This window comes from Bombina bombina, chromosome 10 (genome assembly GCF_027579735.1).
Source record: "Bombina bombina isolate aBomBom1 chromosome 10, aBomBom1.pri, whole genome shotgun sequence".
NCBI classification, from domain to species: domain Eukaryota; kingdom Metazoa; phylum Chordata; class Amphibia; order Anura; family Bombinatoridae; genus Bombina; species Bombina bombina.
The window spans coordinates 27,478,885-27,502,235 of NC_069508.1; the positions used below are offsets into that span (position 1 = coordinate 27,478,885).

The 23,351-nt window shown below is 35.2% G+C and overlaps 1 protein-coding gene across 1 annotated transcript in view; it reads left to right on the top strand.

The window, feature by feature from the left end:
- The first annotated feature begins 21,690 nt into the window (after nucleotides 1-21,690).
- Nucleotides 21,691-23,351, top strand: part of LOC128641109 (calcium-activated chloride channel regulator 1-like) — a 170,447-nt gene continuing 168,786 nt past the window's right edge. The window contains exon 1 of the mRNA XM_053693684.1: nucleotides 21,691-21,849. Coding sequence (XP_053549659.1) covers nucleotides 21,691-21,849 — 159 coding nt within the window. The remainder of the gene's footprint in view (nucleotides 21,850-23,351) is intronic.

A 23,351-nucleotide genomic window follows, 5' to 3' on the forward strand; every position in this document is an offset into this window, starting at 1 on the left:
TAAGAATATGTTCTATTTATTCATAAATACATATATATATATAAATATATATATAAAATGTTTTTTGTACAATATATATCTATACCTATTTATAAATATATATATATATATATATATATATATATATATATATATATATATATATATATATATATATATATATATATATATATATATATATATATATATATATATAGAAAACAAGAGAATGCACTCTCAGGACTTTTTCAAAAAAACAATTTAATGGAACGTTTTCGGGGTTCACAACCCCTTCATCAGCATGTGAACCCCGAAAACGTTCCATTAAATTGGTTTTTTGAAAAAGTCCTGAGAGTGCATTCTCTTGTTTTCTATTTGATGTTATATCATTGCACCCAGGCGAGTTGGCTATCGGTGGGCTGAACTGGAAATTGTCTACTATATATATATATATATATATATATATATATATATATATATATATATATATATATATATATATATATATATATATATATATATATATACATGATTACATATAGGTATAGATATATACAGATTTCAAAAGTAGAAAGAAGGCTGGCACATCTCCTTGTAGTTTTTTAAAAAAAAGCTTTTCTTTATTCAGTCATATAAAACAAGTGGGTTGCAAAGCTCAAAACTATGCTTTATATGTTTCGGCTTCTCAGCCTTAATCATAAGTATAGTTCAACTAAAAAACTGCTAAAATAAATAGGGCTTGCCCCACGCCTATTGGGCAGAACAAATCATGTGACTAAACATACCTAAACTATTCCGTGATTTAAAGATAGAGTATATGGGTAAAGATAGACAATATATATCTTTGGAAAGTTATACAAAAACAATCTAAGCTGTACATATCAATCAATTTCTAAAAGCAATAATGATAATATACTAATTCACACTCTTTTTGTGTTAGTGAATAGTATATAAATACATTACATGTGGTATTATAAAACAAAAAGAAGAGAGAGCGCAACCACTACTCAAGGTAAAAGTATTTAATTCCACTTTGCGCATATGAACATACTGCACTTACAGGAATACAAAAATCACAAGCGTCTCTTAAAATCTCACACAGTCCCCGGTCCTCCGGTCTCGGTCAGCTGTAGCTGTTTCTGCGCTCATTTCAGTTTCCGGCGTGTGGACTAAGTAGTTGTTCATTTGCACGGTGCAGGGGTTAGTTCAAACTTTCCTATCCCAATACTGTTATTAGACTAGACTGGATCAGTTAACATCTACGCGTTTCGTCCGTCTTCTGCTGACTTTTTGAAGACTTCTGGTCAGTGTATGTGGTATTAGTCTAACTATTTGATAAGTTGGAATACTATTATGCATGCAATGTGGTGAAAGAGGAATAATGGTGCACTATATAGACCCATAATTGGTATTTGTTGGGAAATTGCTTCTAGCAATAATTGTATCATTTTGTGAGGGAGCCCAAAAATCATTAAGTATAATTAATGAATGAATTATGAGTATACTGGTAGTAGTGGATAGATGGCCAGAATACTCATGAAGCTGTTCCCAAAAATTGATGAGGTCAAATATGGAATTATAGCCCTTGGGTATTCTGGTATCAAGGTTAAAAATCCAGAATGTCTCACGCTTGAGAAGTAGTTTCCCCATATTGCCTCCTCGTTTAGGCAATTTTACTGCCTCAATTACCATCCACTTGAGTGTGGTGTTGACACTGTTATGTTCTCGAATAAAGTGATTTGCAAGTTCTGAACAGCCATCTTTCCTTTTAATATCGGAAAGATGCTGTCTGATCCTCTCCCTAACCTCACGTATAGTGCAGCCTATATATTGTTTAGAATTGCAAGTACACCAAATCATGTATACTGCATTTTTAGATCTGCAGTTTACACAGCTGTTAATGGCATATTGTTTACCATTAGTATGTGATTCAAATGTGTTTGTAAAATTTGCAAAGTTACATGGATGCACTGGCTGTAACCACATCTGTGCATGCCTTTCACTCGGAGCCAGGAGCTGTCTTGTCTGTTACTTTTAAGTTCACTAGGTGATAATAAATTACCCAGGGTGACACCTTTTTTATATGAAAAATTGCAACCTTTGTGTACTTCCTGTTAAAGCCTGTCATCCGCCAGAAGCATAGGAAAATGCCTCTTTATCACTCTACAAATTTGGTGATATTCAGATGAATATTGAGTAACAAAACTCACTCTGTCAGTGGAGAATTTCGATTGTTTGACTTTGTCTGATTTATCTCTCAGAAGAGACTCTCGGCTGATGATATTAACCTCAAGTTGTGCTTTTTCTATCAATTTCCTATTGTATCCCCTTTCCAGGAATCTTTTAGTGAGATCTTGGCTCTGTAATTCAAAGTCAGATTGGCAAATACAATTGGGTTTTGTCCTGATTAGCTGTCCTTTAATGATTGAATATGGGACATGTTTCGGATGATTGCTGCGACCGTGTAAGAGGGTATTGCCCGAGATAGGTTTTCTGTACATGGTGGTTTCCACATGTTTACTATCTTGATTAAATAATAGAGTAATATCTAGAAAATGTATTCTATCTCTATTATATTCGTGTGTAAAACGAAGGCCGCATGGAATATCATTAAGATAATCAATGAAATCACCTATCCACCGGTCTTCCCCTGTCCATACAAGAAGCAAATCATCTATATATCGATAATAATATCGAATATATGGAATGAAAGGGTTGCGTTCACCATATAAGAAGATTGACTCCCACCAACCCATAGTTAGATTCGCAAAAGAGGGGGCAAATCTCGCCCCATTGCAGTTCCCCGGACTTGTAGATAATAATTGTCCAGGAACGAAAAGTAATTATGGGTCAGAAGGAAATCAGTTACCTCAATTAGGTAATCAACAAAGGTGGAGGTATAATCAGTGGAATTGCGTAAAAAATATTCTATAGCTCTAAAACGGAAGAGGACTGCACTCTCATACCGGACCGGGTACACTGTGTGGCTGATTTAGGGTCCCAGGTATTGGAAAGGACCTTGATATGGTACCTGGGCTTGTACCATTTGGCCAAATGCGGTAACTAACCTTTCCATTTTTGCTTTTAAATCTTAGCTGAGAGCTTTTAAGTGAGTGCTGGACTTTCTCTGTGTGTTGTATTAATTTGTTTTGTAATTTCCCTATGGTTCTTGTACCCAGACCTGTCTGGGGTTAATTGCCTGTGACTCTGGGGACAGCACAGCTTCCTGTAAGTGCCTGTCAGCACCCAGGGCTGAGCATGTTACAGGGTTATGGGATGGGTACCCGGTCCGGTATGAAAGTGCAGTCCTCTTCCTTGTTTTGTATATGTCTAGGGTGATTACATAAACCTGTGCACCCTTCCCTTGTTCCCAGTTTGTTTGGATTTGAGAGCTTGCATTGTGTGGCTGTTTTAGGGTCCCAGGTATTGGAAAGGACCTTGATGTGGTACCTGGGCTTGTCCGATTTGGCCAAATACGGTAACTAACCTTTGCATTTTTGCTTTTAAATCTTAGCTGAGAGCTTGTAAGTGAGTGCTGGACTTTCTCTGTGTGTTTTATTAATTTGTTTTGTAATTTCCCTATGGTTCTTGCTCCCAGACCTGTCTGGGGTTAACTGCCTGTGACTCTGGGGACAGCACAGCTTCCTGTGAGTGCCCGTGAGCACCAAGGGCTGAGCATGTTGCAGGGTCATGGGATGTGTACCCGGTCCGGTATGAGAGTGCAGTCCTCTTCCGTGTTTCGTATATGTCTAGGAAGATTGCGTAAGCCTGTGCACCCTTCCCTTGTTCCCAGTTTGTTTGGATTTGAGAGCTTGCATTGTGTGGCTGTTTTAGGGTCCCAGGTATTGGAAAGGCCCTTGATGTGGTACCTGGGCTTGTCTCATTTGGCCAAATGCAGTAACTAACCTTTCCATTTTTGCTTTTAAATCTTAGCTGAGAGCTTGTAAGTGAGTGCTGGACTTTCTCTGTGTGTTGTATTAATTTGTTTTGTAATTTCCCTATGGTTCTTGCACACAGACCTGTCTGGGGTTAACTGCCTGTGACTCTGGGGGCAGCACAGCTTCCTGTGAGTGCCCGTGAGCACCCAGGGCTGAGCATGTTACAGGGTCATGGGATGTGTACCCAGTCCGGTATGAGAGTGCAGTCCCCTTCCGTGTTTTGTATATGTCTAGGGTGATTACATAAGCCTGTGCACCCTTCCCTTGCTCCCAGTTTGTTTGGATTTGAGAGCTTGCATTGTGTGGCTGTTTTAGGGTCCCAGGTATTGGAAAGGACCTTGACGTGGTACCTGGGCTTGTCCCATTTGGCCAGATGCGGTAACTAACCTTTCCATTTTTGCTTTAAAATCTTAGCTGAGAGCTTGTAAGTGAGTGCTGGACTTTCTCTGTGTGTTGTATTAATTTGTTTTGTAATTTCCCTATGGTTCTTGCACACAGACCTGTCTGGGGTTAACTGCCTGTGACTCTGGGGACAGCACAGCTTCCTGTGAGTGCCCGTGAGCACCCAGGGCTGAGCATGTTACAGGGTCATGGAATGTGTACCGGGTCCGGTATGAGAGTGCAGTCCTCTTCCGTGTTTTGTATATATCTAGGGTGATTACATAAGCCTGTACACCCTTCCCTTGTTCCCAGTTTGTTTGGATTTGAGAGCTTGTATTGTGTGGCTGTTTTAGGGTCCCAGGTATTGGAAAGGACCTTGACGTGGTACCTGGGCTTGTCCCATTTGGTCAAATGCGGTAACTAACCTTTCCATTTTTGCTTTTAAATCTTAGCTGAGAGCTTGTAAGTGAGTGCTGGACTTTCTCTGTGTGTTGTATTAATTTGTTTTGTAATTTCCCTATGGTTCTTGCACCCAGACCTGTCTGGGGTTAACTGCCTGTGACTCTGGGGACAGCACAGCTTCCTGTGAGTGCCCATGAGCACCCAGGGCTGAGCATGTTACAGGGTCATGGGATGTGTACCCGGTCCGGTATGAGAGTGCAGTCCTCTTCCGTGTTTTGTATATGTCTAGGGTGATTACATAAGCCTGTGCACCCTTTCCTTGTTCCCAGTTTGTTTGGATTTGAGAGCTTGCATTGTGTGGCTGTTTTAGGTCCCAGGTATTGGAAAGGACCTTGATGTGGTACCTTGGCTTGTCTCATTTGGCCAAATGCGGTAACTAACCTTTCCATTTTCGCTTTTAAATCTTAGCTGAGTGCTTGTAAGTGAGTGCTGGACTTTCTCTGTGTGTGATAAATATATATATATATATATATATATATATATATATATATATATATATATATATATATATATATATATATATATATTTAGAAATATTTAGAACATATTCTGCTAAGTGCAGAACATTGGAATGTGACATATTTACAGTAAATACACAGTATAACACTTTATTCAATATGAATATTGCATAAATATGTTCTTATCTACTTATATGCAAAGGGCTCAATACACTTATATATATATACTGTATGTATACATAAGTATGTATGTGTTTATATGTGTATATACAGTATGTATATATACAGTATGTATACATAAGTATGTATGTGTTTATATATGTATACATAAGTATGTATATGTTTATATGTGCATATATGTCTGTAAATACATATTACTTATATAAATACATAAATACCTATGTATATGTATAGAAACATATATATGTACATACATATACATTTTTAAAGATGTATGTGTATGTATCTCAATGTTAAAGCCCTTTGGCTGGTTTTTGTTTTCCAACACCTGAGATCTCATATCTTTAAGTCTTTAAAACGTTTGTGAGCAATAATTTTTTTTAAATAATTTTTATTTATGTTATTATGAGTGTTAATATACTTTGTAATATATTTTTGATGTGTTTTGTGCAACTTTTATGTTTCACAAAACAGTTAACCAGAGCTCTGAAGTCGCAGTAATCATTCTAGCATAAATCGTGATTGCGCTTTAGCGATCATGTTTACTTTCAACATGTAATACCAACAGTAAAACCGAACAGTGCAAAACCTCACGATAAACCCCTTATCACCCGGCACACTGTATTAAAGGGACACTGAACCTAAAAATGTTCTTTAGTGATTCAGATAGAGCATGACATTTTAAGCAACTTTCTAATTTACTCCTATTATCACATTTTCTTTATTCTCTTGATATCTTTATTTGAAATGCAAGAATATAAGTTTAGATGCCGGTCCATTTTTGGTGAACAACCTGGGTTGTCCTTGCTGATTGGTGGATAAATTCATCCACCAATAAATAAGTGCTGTCCAGAGTTCTAAACTAAGCTTAGATGTCTTCTTTTTCAAATAAAGGTAGCAAGAGAACAAAGAAAAATTGATAATAGGAGTAAATTAGAAAGTTGCTTAAAAATGTTATGCTCTATCTGAATCACAAAAGAAAACATTTGGGTTCAGTGTCCCTTTAAATAATCTTATGATTTTATTCAATATGTGTTGCATGCTTTGAAAATGTTTCACATTTTGATATACTAGTTATAAAGGGAATTTTGAACCTTTATGCCTAGTAGAGAAATCCAAAAACCGAAAGCTATAAAATCCATTGTATGAAACAGAAAAAATAGTTAATGTGCTCAGTGCAAACTATTGTTTTTTGACTTCTCGTGACTTTCTTGTACACAATTTTCTGATACTGTAATTTGTCTAACAAATAAGAAAAATAAAAAATCTAGCAGCTTTGTAAACTGACAGATGGCGCTAACTTTTTTTAACAGTTGTTTTACCAGCTATTGGCCAACCGAAAATAATGTAATGTAAACTCAGCCTTAGAATATAAAGTTACATGGTTGTTTACAATTTTGCAGTCTACAGTAAAATAAATATATGATAAAAGTTTAGAAATATTGATTTTATTCACTTTTGTTGCTAATATAACATGGTTACATTATATTTAAATTATTTGAAATGTAGTATTGAAATGTATGTAATATGTTATAGTTCAATAACTTAGCAAAGGAAATATTTCTGCTGATTTAGGAGAGTACAAGATTTTATTGACAATAAAATGTATCTTTATTGTTATATTGATTTATTAAGGTACTTGTATGACATAAATGAAGAAAATGCTCTTTGTACAAATTATCTATATTTCCTGTAACTGCCAGTGATTCATTTGGGAAGTCTTAGTCCATGCTCCATGCCGGAAGTTCACTGAAATATCTTGTAAATCATAACCAAGGTTGCAGAATAGAAATTTAACCTGAGCTTTAACTAAATGAATGTAAAGAAAGAAACGAAACTCACAAACGGAATATGAAATATTATATTGTAAAATTTGTTTAACCCTTTCACTGCTAAGCTTTTTCTCGCACCCAGTGCTATGCCAGTTTTCAGATAGCTGTAGCAAAAAAAAAATATGTAAATTTGTGTTAAGATTTTAGTAAATAATGTTATAAATAGCCCAGTGACTACTGCTGTTACTGTTATCATCTTATTAAGTTGTCATCAAGGGCGGCGTCATGTGAAATAGAGGCCCATACGGACCTTTAGGGGTTATAATATAAACAAGAGAGGCTCCTTTGTGTAGTACAAAAATAAAAACACTTTTGCCCCTTGCAGGGTGATAACTGTTACCACAGTAATTTCCTGGCTATACAGACAAATGTAATATATATTTTTTAAAGAAAGAGACTTGTCTACCATTATATAAGCTTTATTAGTGGTCTCTAGACAGTATACATTTTCTATTGGGCTTTTAAATTCACATTCCCAGCAAAACTCCATGGTACACTATTTTTACAAAGATATGGATGCTTCTCAGCACAACCATCAAAGTGGATTATCATTTTATTACAACATTTACTTGCTCTAATTCATTGACGGGGCATTATTTTGAGCTAGGTTTTGCTAGGGCCGCAACTAGAAATTTGTTGGCCCCTAAGTAAACAATTAGTCGGGCCCCTCCCCCTCATATTTTGGCTAAGAATGTGTGGTCTGCTAGTGTGTTACAGTCCCCCAAATAAGTCAGTGACTCTTAATCAAGAGATTATTGAAAACTAAACATGGGTGACTGTGACACACTGACAGACAGTCCTTAAATAACCAGCAGAGTGAGGAAAACACAAAGGCACCGAATGGCCTAGTACAGTCTTGTATAGAGAGAAATAAAGAGAAGATAGACTACTCACTAAGATTTACAGTAGTTCAGCTAACTGTATGATAAACGTCCAAATCTAATCAGGAGACAGAAGTGAATCCAAAGGTGAATAGATCCCCTACAAAAGCACAACACCACATGATCCAGCAAAGTCTGACTATATGGTAATGAGAGAAAAATAAAAGCACTTACATCTCTGGTGCACAAAAATGTGCCATGCAAACAGACTGGGACTTCTCAGCTGCCCAGCTGACAGCATTCCAGTGTCAAGCAATTGTATATAATTGTATAAAATAGTATTATCATAAAAACAGCAATGGGTTTCTCAGCCAACACAGGGCTGTTCCTTCAGGCAAAATAAAATCATAAAAATACACTTGCTATATAAACACTCACCTAATTAGTGATAGGCTCAAAATGATTAATAATACCTGTTTCTCTAAAAGGCTTCCCTCTACAATAAATTCCCTTGGAAACCAAAGGAATCATAAAATATGCACGGTAAAATGCCTATCAGGTGCTACATCTTTGTGAGTAGTCTATCTTCTCTTTATTTCTCTGTACTAGGCCATTCAGTGCAGTTGTGTTTTCCTCACTCTGCAGATGATCTACTTTCTGAGAGACTGGCCACCTCTTGACAAAGAGCTGCCAGGACAAGTTACAGTTTTGGAGAAATGGATACTTTGTTTCACCTAGAAGATTGTCCTCTGTTTTTTAACAACATACATTTAATTCTATTGGACTTGAGAGTGTCCCCTAGTGGCTATATATATTTATATGATAGAGATAGATAGATAGATATATGATAGATAGATAGATAGATAGATAGATAGGTAAATAGATAAATAGATAGGATAGATTATAGATAGATAGACATACGAACAAACACATACAAAGAAAGAATAATTCAGCCCTCAAAGAACCTGTAGTTTAAGCCTTCACATCAATATCAACCAACTGGTACTCACGTCGGCAGTTTTGTGATTACTATTTTTTTATACATTCACAATGCAAATCTGTTTATCAGGAACAATAGCAAGTACTTTGTAGTGTTTTTTCTTAGTATGCTTTGATGTTTTGGAAATAGATAAATAGATAGATAGACAGATCGACAGATAGATGATAGATAGATAGATATAAAAAACAAAAAGGAGAGAGATATCAAAAATGTAAATATAAATTTAGATAGATAGATAGAGAGAGATGATAGATTGATAGATAGATAAATAGATAGATAGATATAGAGAGATGATAGAGAGATAGATAGAGAGATAGATAGATAGATATAGAGAGATGATAGAGAGATAGATAGATTGATAGATAGATATAGAGAGATGATAGAGAGATAGATAGATAGATAGATAGATGATAGATAGATAGATAGATAGATAGATAGATAGATAGATAGATAGATATATATAGAGAGATGATAGATAGATATAGATAGATAGATAGATAGATAGATATAGAGAGATGATAGATAGATAGATAGATATAGATAGATAGATAGATAGATAGATAGATATAGAGAGATGATAGATAGATGATAGATAAATAATAGATAGATAGACAGACACATACACGTATAATGTTCTCATTCTCTTTGTATTATAAAAAGATCTATACTGCATGTGCGTGTGCATAGACTTGTAATCTGATCACAAATATCCAATTAAAATGCAAGCAATGTTAACACTGCATTTTTGCACTTGACTTGTAATCTAGCTCTATGGGGTAGATTTATCAAAGCAATTCACCTGTAATTGCGGGCAAAATAACGCATACGCACCAATCGCCATATTTATGAAAGCAATCTGCGCCTATAATTGCGCAAATCTGAAAGAAACTTCTTCGTACCGCGCTTGCATTCGCCTAGGCGCACAGGCGAGCTCCCGAGTGCACTAATATACATTAGTAATAGGCGTAATTTAACAGCCCGACCTACAAATACGCCCAGTTTTTTTTTTATCATTGCTTTGCACCGATAGGGAACTGAAATTTCTCCTTAAATTGCGTTTCTATATTTCGCCATACAGACTGAGGCGAACATGATTCTCATACATGCTTTTACATCTTGTGATGCAGTACTTTCTTCTTTTAACTAATTTTTCAAAGGCTCTGAGCCAAGAAGAGACTGTTATTGCCAGAAATTTGCACTTCCACAGGCGCATATGGGTACCAAGAGTTTTATATATATGTCTATATATTGATTTATTGATTTCTGCAATCTTAAATTACCAACATATGGCAAAAATATCACAGAAACATTATATGATATAAATCTAAGCTAAAAAGTTACCTAAAAAACACTTTTTTTCATAATCAAGACATGGCGGTGTAAATATTGATAGGGATGTACTGTGATAAATAAGGAGTAAATGCTTTTTCTGACAGGCAAAATTTATCATTATTGCGCCCCAGCTTGCCATTTACTAAATGCGTAAAATTACATCTACAGGGAGTGCAGAATTATTAGGCAAATGAGTATTTTGACCACATCATCCTCTTTATTCATGTTGTCTTACTCCAAGCTGTATAGGCTCGAAAGCCTACTACCAATTAAGCATATTAGGTGATGTGCATCTCTGTAATGAGAAGGGGTGTGGTCTAATGACATCAACACCCTATATCAGGTGTGCATAATTATTAGGCGACTTCCTTTCCTTTGGCAAAATGGGTCAAAAGAAGGACTTGACAGGCTCAGAAAAGTCAAAAATAGTGAGATATCTTGCAGAGGGATGCAGCACTCTTAAAATTGCAAAGCTTCTGAAGCGTGATCATCGAACAATCAAGCATTTCATTCAAAATAGTCAACAGGGTCGCAAGAAGCGTGTGGAAAAACCAAGGCGCAAAATAACTGCCCATGAACTGAGAAAAGTCAAGCGTGCAGCTGCCAAGATGCCACTTGCCACCAGTTTGGCCATATTTCAGAGCTGCAACATCACTGGAGTGCCCAAAAGCACAAGGTGTGCAATACTCAGAGACATGGCCAAGGTAAGAAAGGCTGAAAGACAACCACCACTGAACAAGACACACAAGCTGAAACGTCAAGACTGGGCCAAGAAATATCTCAAGACTGATTTTTCTAAGGTTTTATGGACTGATGAAATGAGAGTGAGTCTTGATGGGCCAGATGGATGGGCCCGTGGCTGGATTGGTAAAGGGCAGAGAGCTCCAGTCCGACTCAGACGCCAGCAAGGTGGAGGTGGAGTACTGGTTTGGGCTGGTATCATCAAAGATGAGCTTGTGGGGCCTTTTCGGGTTGAGGATGGAGTCAAGCTCAACTCCCAGTCCTACTGCCAGTTTCTGGAAGACACCTTCTTCAAGCAGTGGTACAGGAAGAAGTCTGCATCCTTCAAGAAAAACATGATTTTTATGCAGGACAATGCTCCATCACACGCGTCCAAGTACTCCACAGCGTGGCTGGCAAGAAAGGGTATAAAAGAAGAAAATCTAATGACATGGCCTCCTTGTTCACCTGATCTGAACCCCATTGAGAACCTGTGGACCATCATCAAATGTGAGATTTACAAGGAGGGAAAACAGTACACCTCTCTGAACAGTGTCTGGGAGGCTGTGGTTGCTGCTGCACGCAATGTTGATGGTGAACAGATCAAAACACTGACAGAATCCATGGATGGCAGGCTTTTGAGTGTCCTTGCAAAGAAAGGTGGCTATATTGGTCACTGATTTGTTTTTGTTTTGTTTTTGAATGTCAGAAATGTATATTTGTGAATGTTGAGATGTTATATTGGTTTCACTGGTAAAAATAAATAATTGAAATGGGTATATATTGGTTTTTTGTTAAGTTGCCTAATAATTATGCACAGTAATAGTCACCTGCACACACAGATATCCCCCTAAAATAGCTAAAACTAAAACCAACTAAAAACTACTTCCAAAAATATTCAGCTTTGATATTAATGAGTTTTTTGGGTTCATTGAGAACATGGTTGTTGTTCAATAATAAAATTAATCCTCAAAAATACAACTTGCCTAATAATTCTGCACTCCCTGTATATTTTTGATAAATTCAGGCTTCTCTGGAGGCGAGCTGGGGCGCAGTTACAGGCGAAGCACATACAGAGTTGGCCTAGCCTTTGATAAATCTACCCCTATGTGTTACTTCCACAAAGTGGTCAAACACATAGGTAAAGTCCACTAAGGAGCCACAAGCATTCTAGCTCCTGAACAGGACATTGCTGATCACCCAATCAGATAGTGTTTATTTCAGTGTAACTGTTATTTTAAGTGTATTTATGTTGTGTTTAGTGCAACGTTTTTCAACTCACTACCCTTTCCTTGAGCTTTTCAGTCACGCTAACCCAAGAAGCATAAAATGCGATTGTGCTCTCGCGATCGCATTTACTGTCAACTTGTAATATGAGCGCAACTTGTAATATAAGCGGTCTTTCAATTGCGTGCAAAAACCCGATATTGCTCGCTTGAAAACGTTAGCATGCCACTTGTAATCTTGAACTATATGTATGTCATATTTTATGGTTATTTTTTTAAAAGGACAGGCTAGTCAAAATTAAACTGTCATGATTAAGATAGGACATGCAATTTCAAAAAACTTTTTAATTTACTTTTATCATCCAATTTGCTTTGCTCTCTTTGTATTCTTTGTTGAAAGCTAAACCTAGGTAGGCTCATATGCTAGTTTCTAAGCCCTTGAAGGCTGCCACTTATCTCAAGGCATTTGACAGTTTTTCACAGCTAGAGGGCATACGTTGTAGTTAGATATATAGATAACATTGTGCTCACGCTCGTGGAGTTATTTATGAGAGGGCATTGATTGGCTAAAATGCAAGTCTGTTAAAAGAACTGAAATAATGGGGCCGTCTGCAGAGGGTTAGATACAAGATAATCACCGAGGTAAAAGGGATTTGATATAACCGTTTTTTCTGCTCAAAACTGGGGAATGAGTAATAAAGGAATTATCTATCTTTTTAAACAATACAAATTCTGGAGTAGACTGTCCCTTTAATATGTAGCAATATTTCTATTAGTAATTGGATTTGGAATTATCTAAAAAATACATTTTTGTAAATTTGAATATGAGTTCTCTGTGTGATGCTAAATAGGGAATTTTACGGAAATACATTTTCAAATTTGTTCTAAACTAAGACCTAATTTCAAATTCAGGATGTTCAGGTTACCTTTAAAGACTTTTTTAATTCTCTAGTAAGAGGTTGCTCGTATTTATGAGGACTGTAATGAACTATGACAATTACACCTACAAAGTAGATCATTATCTATCAGCAGATCGGTTAGACGTGACAGGCAGAGCATGAGATAGCTTAAATAGATCATGTGCACGAGCATTCCATCTGTAATACATACAAGGTCCGCTTTCCTTTTTAATCGTTCTAGTCCCTTTACATCTTTTTATCCCTTAAAAGGACAATAAACACATTGATATTGTAATATAAAATGCTTAAAGGGACGTGAAACCACACATTTTTCATTCATGATTCAGATAGAGCACATTATTTTAAACAACGTTCCAATACTTCTGTTGTCTAAATTGCTTTGTTTTCATGATATCATTTGTTGAAAAGCACACCTAGGGAGGCTCAGGAGCTTATAGCTTGCTTCTGATTGATGGCTGCACATGTATGATTTTGTCACTTGCTTACCTGTGTTCAGCTAGCTCTCAGTAGTGCATTGTTGCTCCTTCAACAAATGATACCAAGGGAATGAAGCAAAATTGATAATAGAGATAAAGGGGCATATTTATCAAGCATATTTATATAAAGACCGCTGATCCCTAACCTGTCCGCCTGCTCTGAGGCGGCGAACAGAAATCAACGCGATCAAATGCGATCAGGTTGATTGACACCCTCTGCTAGCGGCCGATTGGCCACGAATCTGCAGGGGGCGGCATTGCACCAGAAGTTCACAAGAGCTGCTGGTGCAATGATAAATGCTGACAGCGTATGCTGCCGGCATTTATCGATGTGCAGCGGACAAGATCCGCTATATCGGATCATGTCCGCTCGCACCATAGTAAATAGGCCCCAAATTGGAAATTGCATGCTCTGTCTGAATTATGAATGAGATATTTTGGGTTTCATCAGAAATAATAAGCGATAGATTAATTCAGTGATGGCCAGCTTCCTAGTACATAGGGCTGCAGATCAATATTTTTAAAGCTTTAAAGAGATAGTCAAGTCAAAGTTAAACTTTCATGTTTCAGATAGAGCAGCAATTTTAAGCAATTTTCTAATTTACTCCTAGGGGTCGATTTATAATTGTGCTGATGGACATGAATTGCTGTAGCGGATCTTGTCCGCCGCACATCGATAAATGCCGACAGATTATGCTGTCGGCATTTTTCATTGCACAAGCATTTCTTGTGAACTGCTTGTGCAATACCGCCCCTTGCACATTCGTGACCAATCGGCCGCTAGCAGGGGATGTCAATCAACCCGATCGTATCTGATCAGGCTGATTTCTGTCCGCCGCCTCAGAGGCGGACGACCGCTGCTTTTTAACTTCCGCTTCAGGTTGACCTGAAGCAGAGTGGGTCGAAAGCAGCATTCCCTGCTTCATAAATCGACCCTTTATTATCAATTTTTCTTCGTTCTCTTGGTATCTTTATTTAAAAAATTGAGAATGTTAATCTTAGGATACAGCCCTTTTTTGGTTTACTTACATTTCAGATTTTTAAATTACAGATACAGAGAATGAAGAACAATTGATAATAGGAGTAAATTAGAAAGTTGCTTAAAATTGCATGTTTTTTCTGAATGATGAAAGTTTAATTTTGACTAGACTGTCTCTTTAAGGCTCGCTTATAAATTTATTGCTATTAAAAAAAAATTGATGCCCTAATATGTTCAGTAGCACATAACCAGATTTAAGTAAGGCTGCAGGGTACCATCTGTGTTCTTTCCTCCAGGAGGCTGTTTTGACTTGTGGTTACTTCAAAGCACACATTTTTAGTTATACTTTTTCCTAGGGTCACAAAAATATGGCTCACATTGTGCCAGATTACAAGTGGAGCAGTTTTAAACGCTCCCATTCAAGCGTTAACTGCACTAGAACTAAGATTTTTGCGCGTGCCGGGTTGCGCTCGTATTATGAGTTGAAAGTTAACTGTTTTCTCTCACGCACTAACCAGACGCGTGTCGTGCAAAAAGCCAAACTTATCCAAAAGGTGACAAGAAGAAAGGATCCAGAAATCCAAAAGTCCAAGAGCAGGGTGTAAAAAGTATTATTTATTAAAATCAATTTAAAACATGTAACAGGTACAGCAACGTGTTTCTCAGCGGTAACGCCGTTTCATCAGGCTGCAATTTCTGGATCATTTCTTCTTGTGACCTTTTGGATTGGTTTGGCAGACGCTTGGAGGAAATTGTTTGTGAGCCGAGTGTGCTGCCCGCTCCAGACCCGCTCGGTCTGCTGAATATTGCACTGGATGTGCAACTCATTTTGTGAGTATATAGGATTACTAATTAGTTGTGCCATTGGTCATTACGTTATTACCCTATTGGGCGCCTCTTTCTGTTCCTATCCTTAGGATGATTTGCTGTATCTGATTCTTTCTGAAGAGAGCTGCCACATTGGGAGAACACTGTTTTTCACAGAGAACATACAAACATTTTAGTAAATTATCACACCACTTCTTAGATGATTTTTTTGAATCTAAGTTTCACATTTTATTAATTTGGACACTTTTTATAACTATATATGGACACATTGATGATCTTTTTATAAAAGTAGGAATTGGATGAATTTTTGTCATCTCATTTAGAGCCACAAATTATTCAATCACTCATTATGATTAATTGTTTATTAGTTATTATTTTCTTAGATCGAATTTGATTATTAATTTGTTTCATTTTGTTTTTTACGGTAGTTGGCGCACCCTTATTTCACTCATACTGGTTTGGGTTGATACATCTTTTTCACATATATATATAGATTATATATACAGTAGCTATAGATATGTACATATATATATAAAGGAATATCTATTTGTAAATACATAGAACATATTCTGCTAAGTGAAGAACATTGGAATGTGAAAAAATTACAGTAAATACATAGTTAAAACCTTTATTAAAAATGAATATTGCATAAAAATGTTTTTTCATGTTTTTAGCTACTTAACGGCAAAGGGCTCCAATGCACATATATACTGTTTATATATATATATATATATATATATATATATATATATATATATATATGTGTGTGTGTGTGTGTGTGTATATATATATATGTGTGTGTGTGTGTGTGTGTGTGTGTATTTATGTGTTTATATGTCTGTAAATACATATATACACATATAAATGCATAAATACATAAAGTACATATATATATATATATATATACAGACAAACATATTTAGACATGCATATGTATGTATCTTTATGATAAAACCCTTTGCCATCCTTTTTTCTAACACCTGAGATCTCATATCTTTGAGCCTTCATAACTTTTTTGTGCAATTTAAAAAAATTTTTTTTTTTCATTAGATGGTGTTATTATGCGTGTTAATGTACTTTGTAATGTATTTTTGATGTGTTTTGTGACACTTTTTAGTTTTTTGTGAAACAGTTAACTTCAATTGTGTTCCAGCGATCGCATTTAAGTGGCCTATTTATCAAAGCGTCAACCAAAAATACGCTTGAATTCCGCATCGTAATTGTCGCGAGATTGATCCGCCGTAGTTATCAAAGCTTCAAGATCGGAAAATTTTGAAATGTGTGACGTAATATATGATTCCGCAATCTCAATCTGACGCAGATCGATGCGAGTTGAACAGTGGTATTCGTGTGGAATTCTGTTCATTCTCCCTCTTATTCGACACTATTTGAACCTCTCACTAAGTTATCAAAAATTCTACCTTTACGATCGCGTCTTTTCCAACTCAGCGTACCTAGATTTCAATCCGCCACCCTTAAGGTCGCGGATGCCATAGAACTCAATGGGAGTCTGAAAACACAGAAAGCTTATGTTCGATGCTGCAAGAGAATGAAGCATATTACATAATAAAAGTAAATTAGAAACTTTATTACATTATATACCCTTTCTAAATCAAACAATATTATTGCTCCACATTTGGTGCACTATTAGATATAGGGATACAAATGAAAAACACATTACTACTTATGGATTATGCTACATCTTTGTCTCTCATTACAAAGCAAGGGGACAATATTTCTACATATTTGGTGCAAAGTTTTGCCCCATACTTGTTGCACTAATAGATATAGAGATAAAAATGAAATAAATGCACAACATAATATAGCTAACTTCTTTTTTATTTGTTGCAAAAATCTATGTGCACCATGTTTAAGCCATGTAATACAAGTCCCACTCTCCACTTCGCGCCATATTTGACTCAACGCTTTTCGCACCAATTATGATGCAAACTCCTAAATAACCTACACACTAGTGCATAATCACATGATTTATGACATCAGCCAATCTTATTCAAATACACATTATAAACTATCACTAACTAATCTAATTGCTCGATACTTCTGTCATTGATCACTCATCAGAACGTGCCATTTGTTACATTGTGTATTATACTTTGAAATATACTTTGAAAGTATGTATATGTGAAATTAGTATTAAAGATAAATATTGATGCTGACATTAGGACACACAGTGTAATATTTTAGACAAGGATTTTAAAATTCAAATGGATGTTTGATTCAATATAATCTTAAGCTGATAGCTCAAAGGGATAGCCCACCTAACTTTAAACTGTTATGATTCAGATACAGCAGAAATTAAAATCACCTCTTTACTGTCATGCTATATTCAGTGTATTTCTTCCTTCTCTTGAATTTCTTTTTCAGTAAGAAATGTCATCTTATATGCCAGACCATTTTATAACCCCTGTGAAGGGGTGGATTTTAACAATAGATTGTAATCAGGAGGGGTTAGACAGGTGCAGAGAGATAACTGGCCCAGCTCTTAAAGGGATAGGAAACCCGGAAATATTCTTTCATGATTTGGATAGATCATACAATTTTAAACAACTTTCAAATTTACTTCTATTCTCAAATTTGCTTCTTTCTCTTGTTATCCCTTGCTGAAGGAACAGCATTGCACTACTGGCAGCTAGCTGAACACATTTATTTAGCCAATCACAAGAGACAAATGTGTACCAATTAGCAGCTAGCTCCCACTAGTGTATGATATTTGCACATTATTTTCCAACAAGGGATACCAAGAGAACAAAGCACTTTTGAAAATAGAAGTGAATTTTAAAGTGTATGCAACTTAAATTTTTACTTTTCTATCCCTTTAAAATATCCATTGATTGCAAATAAATACATATGATACTCTGATTACGTTATATTTGTAATTATTCCTGCTCAGAATAATAATACATTTACACTATATACATATAGTGGTATAAATAAACACAGAGATATGACAGACAACATTGTTTAGAACAAAAAAAGGAACTTAGGGACATGTAAATATGTTTGCAAAAGATTTCTGACATAACAAACACACATATATATATATATATATATATATATATATATATATATATATATATATATATATATATGTGTGTGTGTATATACATACTAAAATATGTATGTCCAATATTAAAAATAATTTGAATAATTCACTGTCCACTTTGCTCCAAATATGTTGCTACTTGCTATATTCACAATTAGTTCTGCTCAGAAAAAGAATACATTTACATTATATACAATAATGTGCTAAAGAGAAATGTGCTTATTTGTGGACAGTAATGAAATGATATAAATAAAGTTGAGAAAAACCCGAATAACCGCAACATTGATGACTGTTAGTTAACACCAGTCCGATGCTCTTCACACGTGTTTTTGACAGGTTTTTTGATAAATAAGGAGATCGTATTCAGATCCGCGGCAGCAATGTTTGGCGAGCGTATTGATGCCGGAGAATGTCACATAGTTGATGCTTTGATAAATAGGCCCCTTATCTCTCACTGGTAACGCAACACTTGTAATATGGCCCATTGTTAGTCCTGATTTGGCAAAGGGGCACATGTAACCCTCAGCCTGCCAGCTGGGCATTGCTGGGATACATAAAGAATGTTAAATAATATAATCTTCTATTAAGAATCAGATATAAAGGCATTGAGGAAGAAGCCATTTATGCAAATCTTTTCCAAAGTCCTTTTTTTTGTACATTTGTTCTTTAATAAACTTTTGAACTGGAATTTAGACCTTTATGCTAAATCTGCCTCTGCTAGGCAGACTGTTAAGGATATGGGCTGAACAATAATTTCCTTGAGAGCCATATGTGACCCTTGTCATAGGCTGAGCAACCTTGTTTTAAAGCAAGGTAAGAAGTGTTCCTTGAAAGACATATGTATTTAAAACAGGCTGTAATGATAGTTTGCAACTTCAAGGAAATGGCTTGATAATTAAGATAATCAGCTCATTGCAGGAGACATATAAATTCCTTTCTATCATGACCATATCAAGTGTTTCATGCATTTTGAATAATCATATGATACGCTATCAGAGGACATTGATCTATATTCAGTCTATTTTTTAACATCATAAATACAGTACATTGTATGATACTTACCATGACTATAAGTACAAACGTGGAACTGTTCTAATCCACTAGAAGAGTCCTGTAAAATGTCCAGTGTGTTTTCAAATTCAATTTCAATCATTTAGAAACCCAGCTATTGTGTTCAGATATAGCTTTACACTGCTTTAACTTCACTAATAAGTCTCTGTTGAAAGAATTCAATACAGGTTATCATACCCACCAGATCACAAGATGTTTTACTTCTTTGTTTCATCAACGTTGGCCTTGTTTATAAACAAGTTAATAAAATAGCTTAAATCCCCACAACTAAACTAATAATACAACTAAACTAATAACACAACTAAACTAATAATACAACTAAACTAATAACACAACTAAACTAATAACACAACTAAACTAATAATACAACTAAACTAATAACACAACTAAACTAATAATACAACTAAACTAATAACACAACTAAACTAATAATATAACTAAACTAATAACACAACTAAACTAATAATACAACTAAACTAATAATACAACTAAACTAATAATACAACTAAACTAATAACACAACTAAACTAATAACACAACTAAACTAATAATACAACTAAACTAATAACACAACTAAACTAATAACACAACTAAAATACAATAATCAGAATATTTGTTTTGATTGCAATTAAGTGTTTAAATGTTTAAAACATGAATTAATAACACAACTAATAACACAACTAAACTAATAATACAACTAAACTAATAACACAACTAAACTAATAATACAACTAAACTAATAATACAACTAAACTAATAACACAACTAAACTAATAATACAACTAAACTAATAACACAACTAAACTAATAACATAACTAAACTAATAATATAACTAAACTAATAACACAACTAAACTAATAATACAACTAAACTAATAATACAACTAAACTAATAACACAACTAAACTAATAATACAACTAAACTAATAACACAACTAAACTAATAACACAACTAAACTAATAATACAACTAAACTAATAACACAACTAAACTAATAATACAACTAAACTAATAACACAACTAAAATACAATAATCAGAATATTTGTTTTGATTGCAATTAAGTGTTTTAATGTTTAAAACATGAATTAATGCAGTTCTAGGATCTAGATGCTGATTGGTGAGTGTACCTATATGTTTCTTGTCATTGGCCCAACTGATGTGTTCAGGTTGCTACCAGTAGTGTATTGCTGCTCCTTCAATAAAAGGATACCAAAAGAATGAATCATATTTAATAATGCAAGTAAATAGGAAAGTTGTTTAAAAAAGTATGCTCTACATACATATGCTAAAAATGTTCTTTGATTTCATATCCTGTTGACTTGTGAGTGTATTGGGTTTTGACTACATAATTCTGAAAGTTAACCAGTTAATCCACTACTGGTGCACCATATTTCTTGTTTACATATAAGCTGGCACTTGTGTTTGTCAGGCCAATAGCCATTAAATTGCTGTCAGAAGTTATAATGAGCTAAGGCTGTTCACAAAGTTGTTTAATATTCATTTTGTGCTAGCCAAATTATGGTAGCTTAAGATGGATGGGGGCCTTCGTGGATTCTTGCGCCGGGGCCCTTAGGCTTCTAGTTACGCCTCTGGGCAGCACATATATTTCCCTTATGTTATTGACTCCCCCATGTGCATTGTCATTTCTTTAACCAAGGATACAACTAGTATAGACTACATGATTACATTTATATGAACCTAAATTATTTTAAATACATTTCACACTCATGTAGAAATCTATGGCATGAAATACAAATAATTAAGACTCTTTATATACTCTTTACTGTAATAATAAAACTCATCTGAGAGAAAACAATCACTGGTTGGATTTCCAATGATTTATTTAAATGAAGATTCACCTGTAATTGACAAAGTTGTAAAAGATCATTCTTTGTCAGAGCAACAAATCACGGCCATAACTGTTTTCAAAGTCCACAAAAATATCTGATAACGATTGAACACTGCGGCATATATATATCTTAAGCAAACGCACATCAGTAAGAAGTAGGGGAAACTTACACCATGGGTTTATTGAAATGGTTTGCGTTCCTTTTTCTATTTCATATATGTTATGCAGCTAATAGTTCTATGGTAACTCTTGTTAATGGCGGATATGAGAATATTGTGATTGCAATTAATCCAGCTGTAACTGAGGATGTCAAGATTATTGAAAACATTAAGGTAAGAAAAAAAATAATTTAATTTTTTTGTAGCATAAGAAAAACACACACACAGAGACATATACATGTACATGCAAGAAATAAGTATAAACATAACCCCTAAATACAACAAACACTCATATACATACATTTATGCATACACATATACACACACAGATATACACATAAATATACCCACATATACACACATGTATACACATAAACACACACAGATATACACACAAATGTATACACATAAACATACCCACATATACACACAAATGTATACACATATACAAAAACATGTATACACATAAACACACACAGATATACACACACAAACATACCCACATATACACACAAATGTATACACACATAAACACATATACACATAAATGTATACACACACAGATATATACACACAAATGTATACACATAAACATACCCACATATACACACAAATGTATACACATATACAAAAACATGTATACACATAAACACACACAGATATACACACAAATGTATACACATAAACACACACAGATATACACACACAAACATACCCACATATACACACAAATGTATACACACATAAACACATATACACATAAATGTATACACACACAGATATATACACACATACATAAGCACACACACAGACATAACCACATATACACACAAATGTATACACATAAACATACCCATGTATACACAAACACACATAAACATATGCCCCCCCCCACACACACACACTCATTAGGCTTTATGTACCGATACCGATAGCAGCTTTGGAGTCCAGGTGATGGATTGCAATCATCTTGATCCGGTCAGATAAAGATGATTGACAGCCCCCTCTTGCATGCAAGCAGGGGTGGCATTGCATAATCAGCAGATTGTGCAATGTTAAATCTAGTTACCAACATTTGGAGATATTGCAGCCTTCCGGCGATAACAGAGGTCTGAACTACGAGAACGTACCGGATGACAGAACCACATCCCACCTGTGGATGATGCCTGAATCTTGTTATTGTTAGACAGATGACTATAAGAGTAACGAGCCACAAAGATGGCCCAGTGATATTATATTGTGCTTGAACATACCTCACACTGGGCTAGTTTCCATTGAGGTGGTAAAGTATGGAAACTGATGGTAAAAACATTTATCTCCATTAAAGTCTATGGAGAATGTTTATGTTACAAACAGTTTCCAAAATGTAACACTTCAATGGAAACTAGCCCCCTGTTTGAGGTTTGAAAGTGTGTCTGCATTTTAAATACTGTTGTGAAATAAATGTTTATGATTTTATGGTTTTAATTCACTTATATCCGCTTCCTTGCACTTCTGTTTGTTTTGTGTTTGTACACACAAATATACGTTCACACAAACATACCCACACACGTATATGTACATAAAACATACTCACACACACACATATATGTACATAAAACATACTCACACACACACACATATATGTACACAAAACATACCCACACACGTATATGTACACAAAACATAATCACACA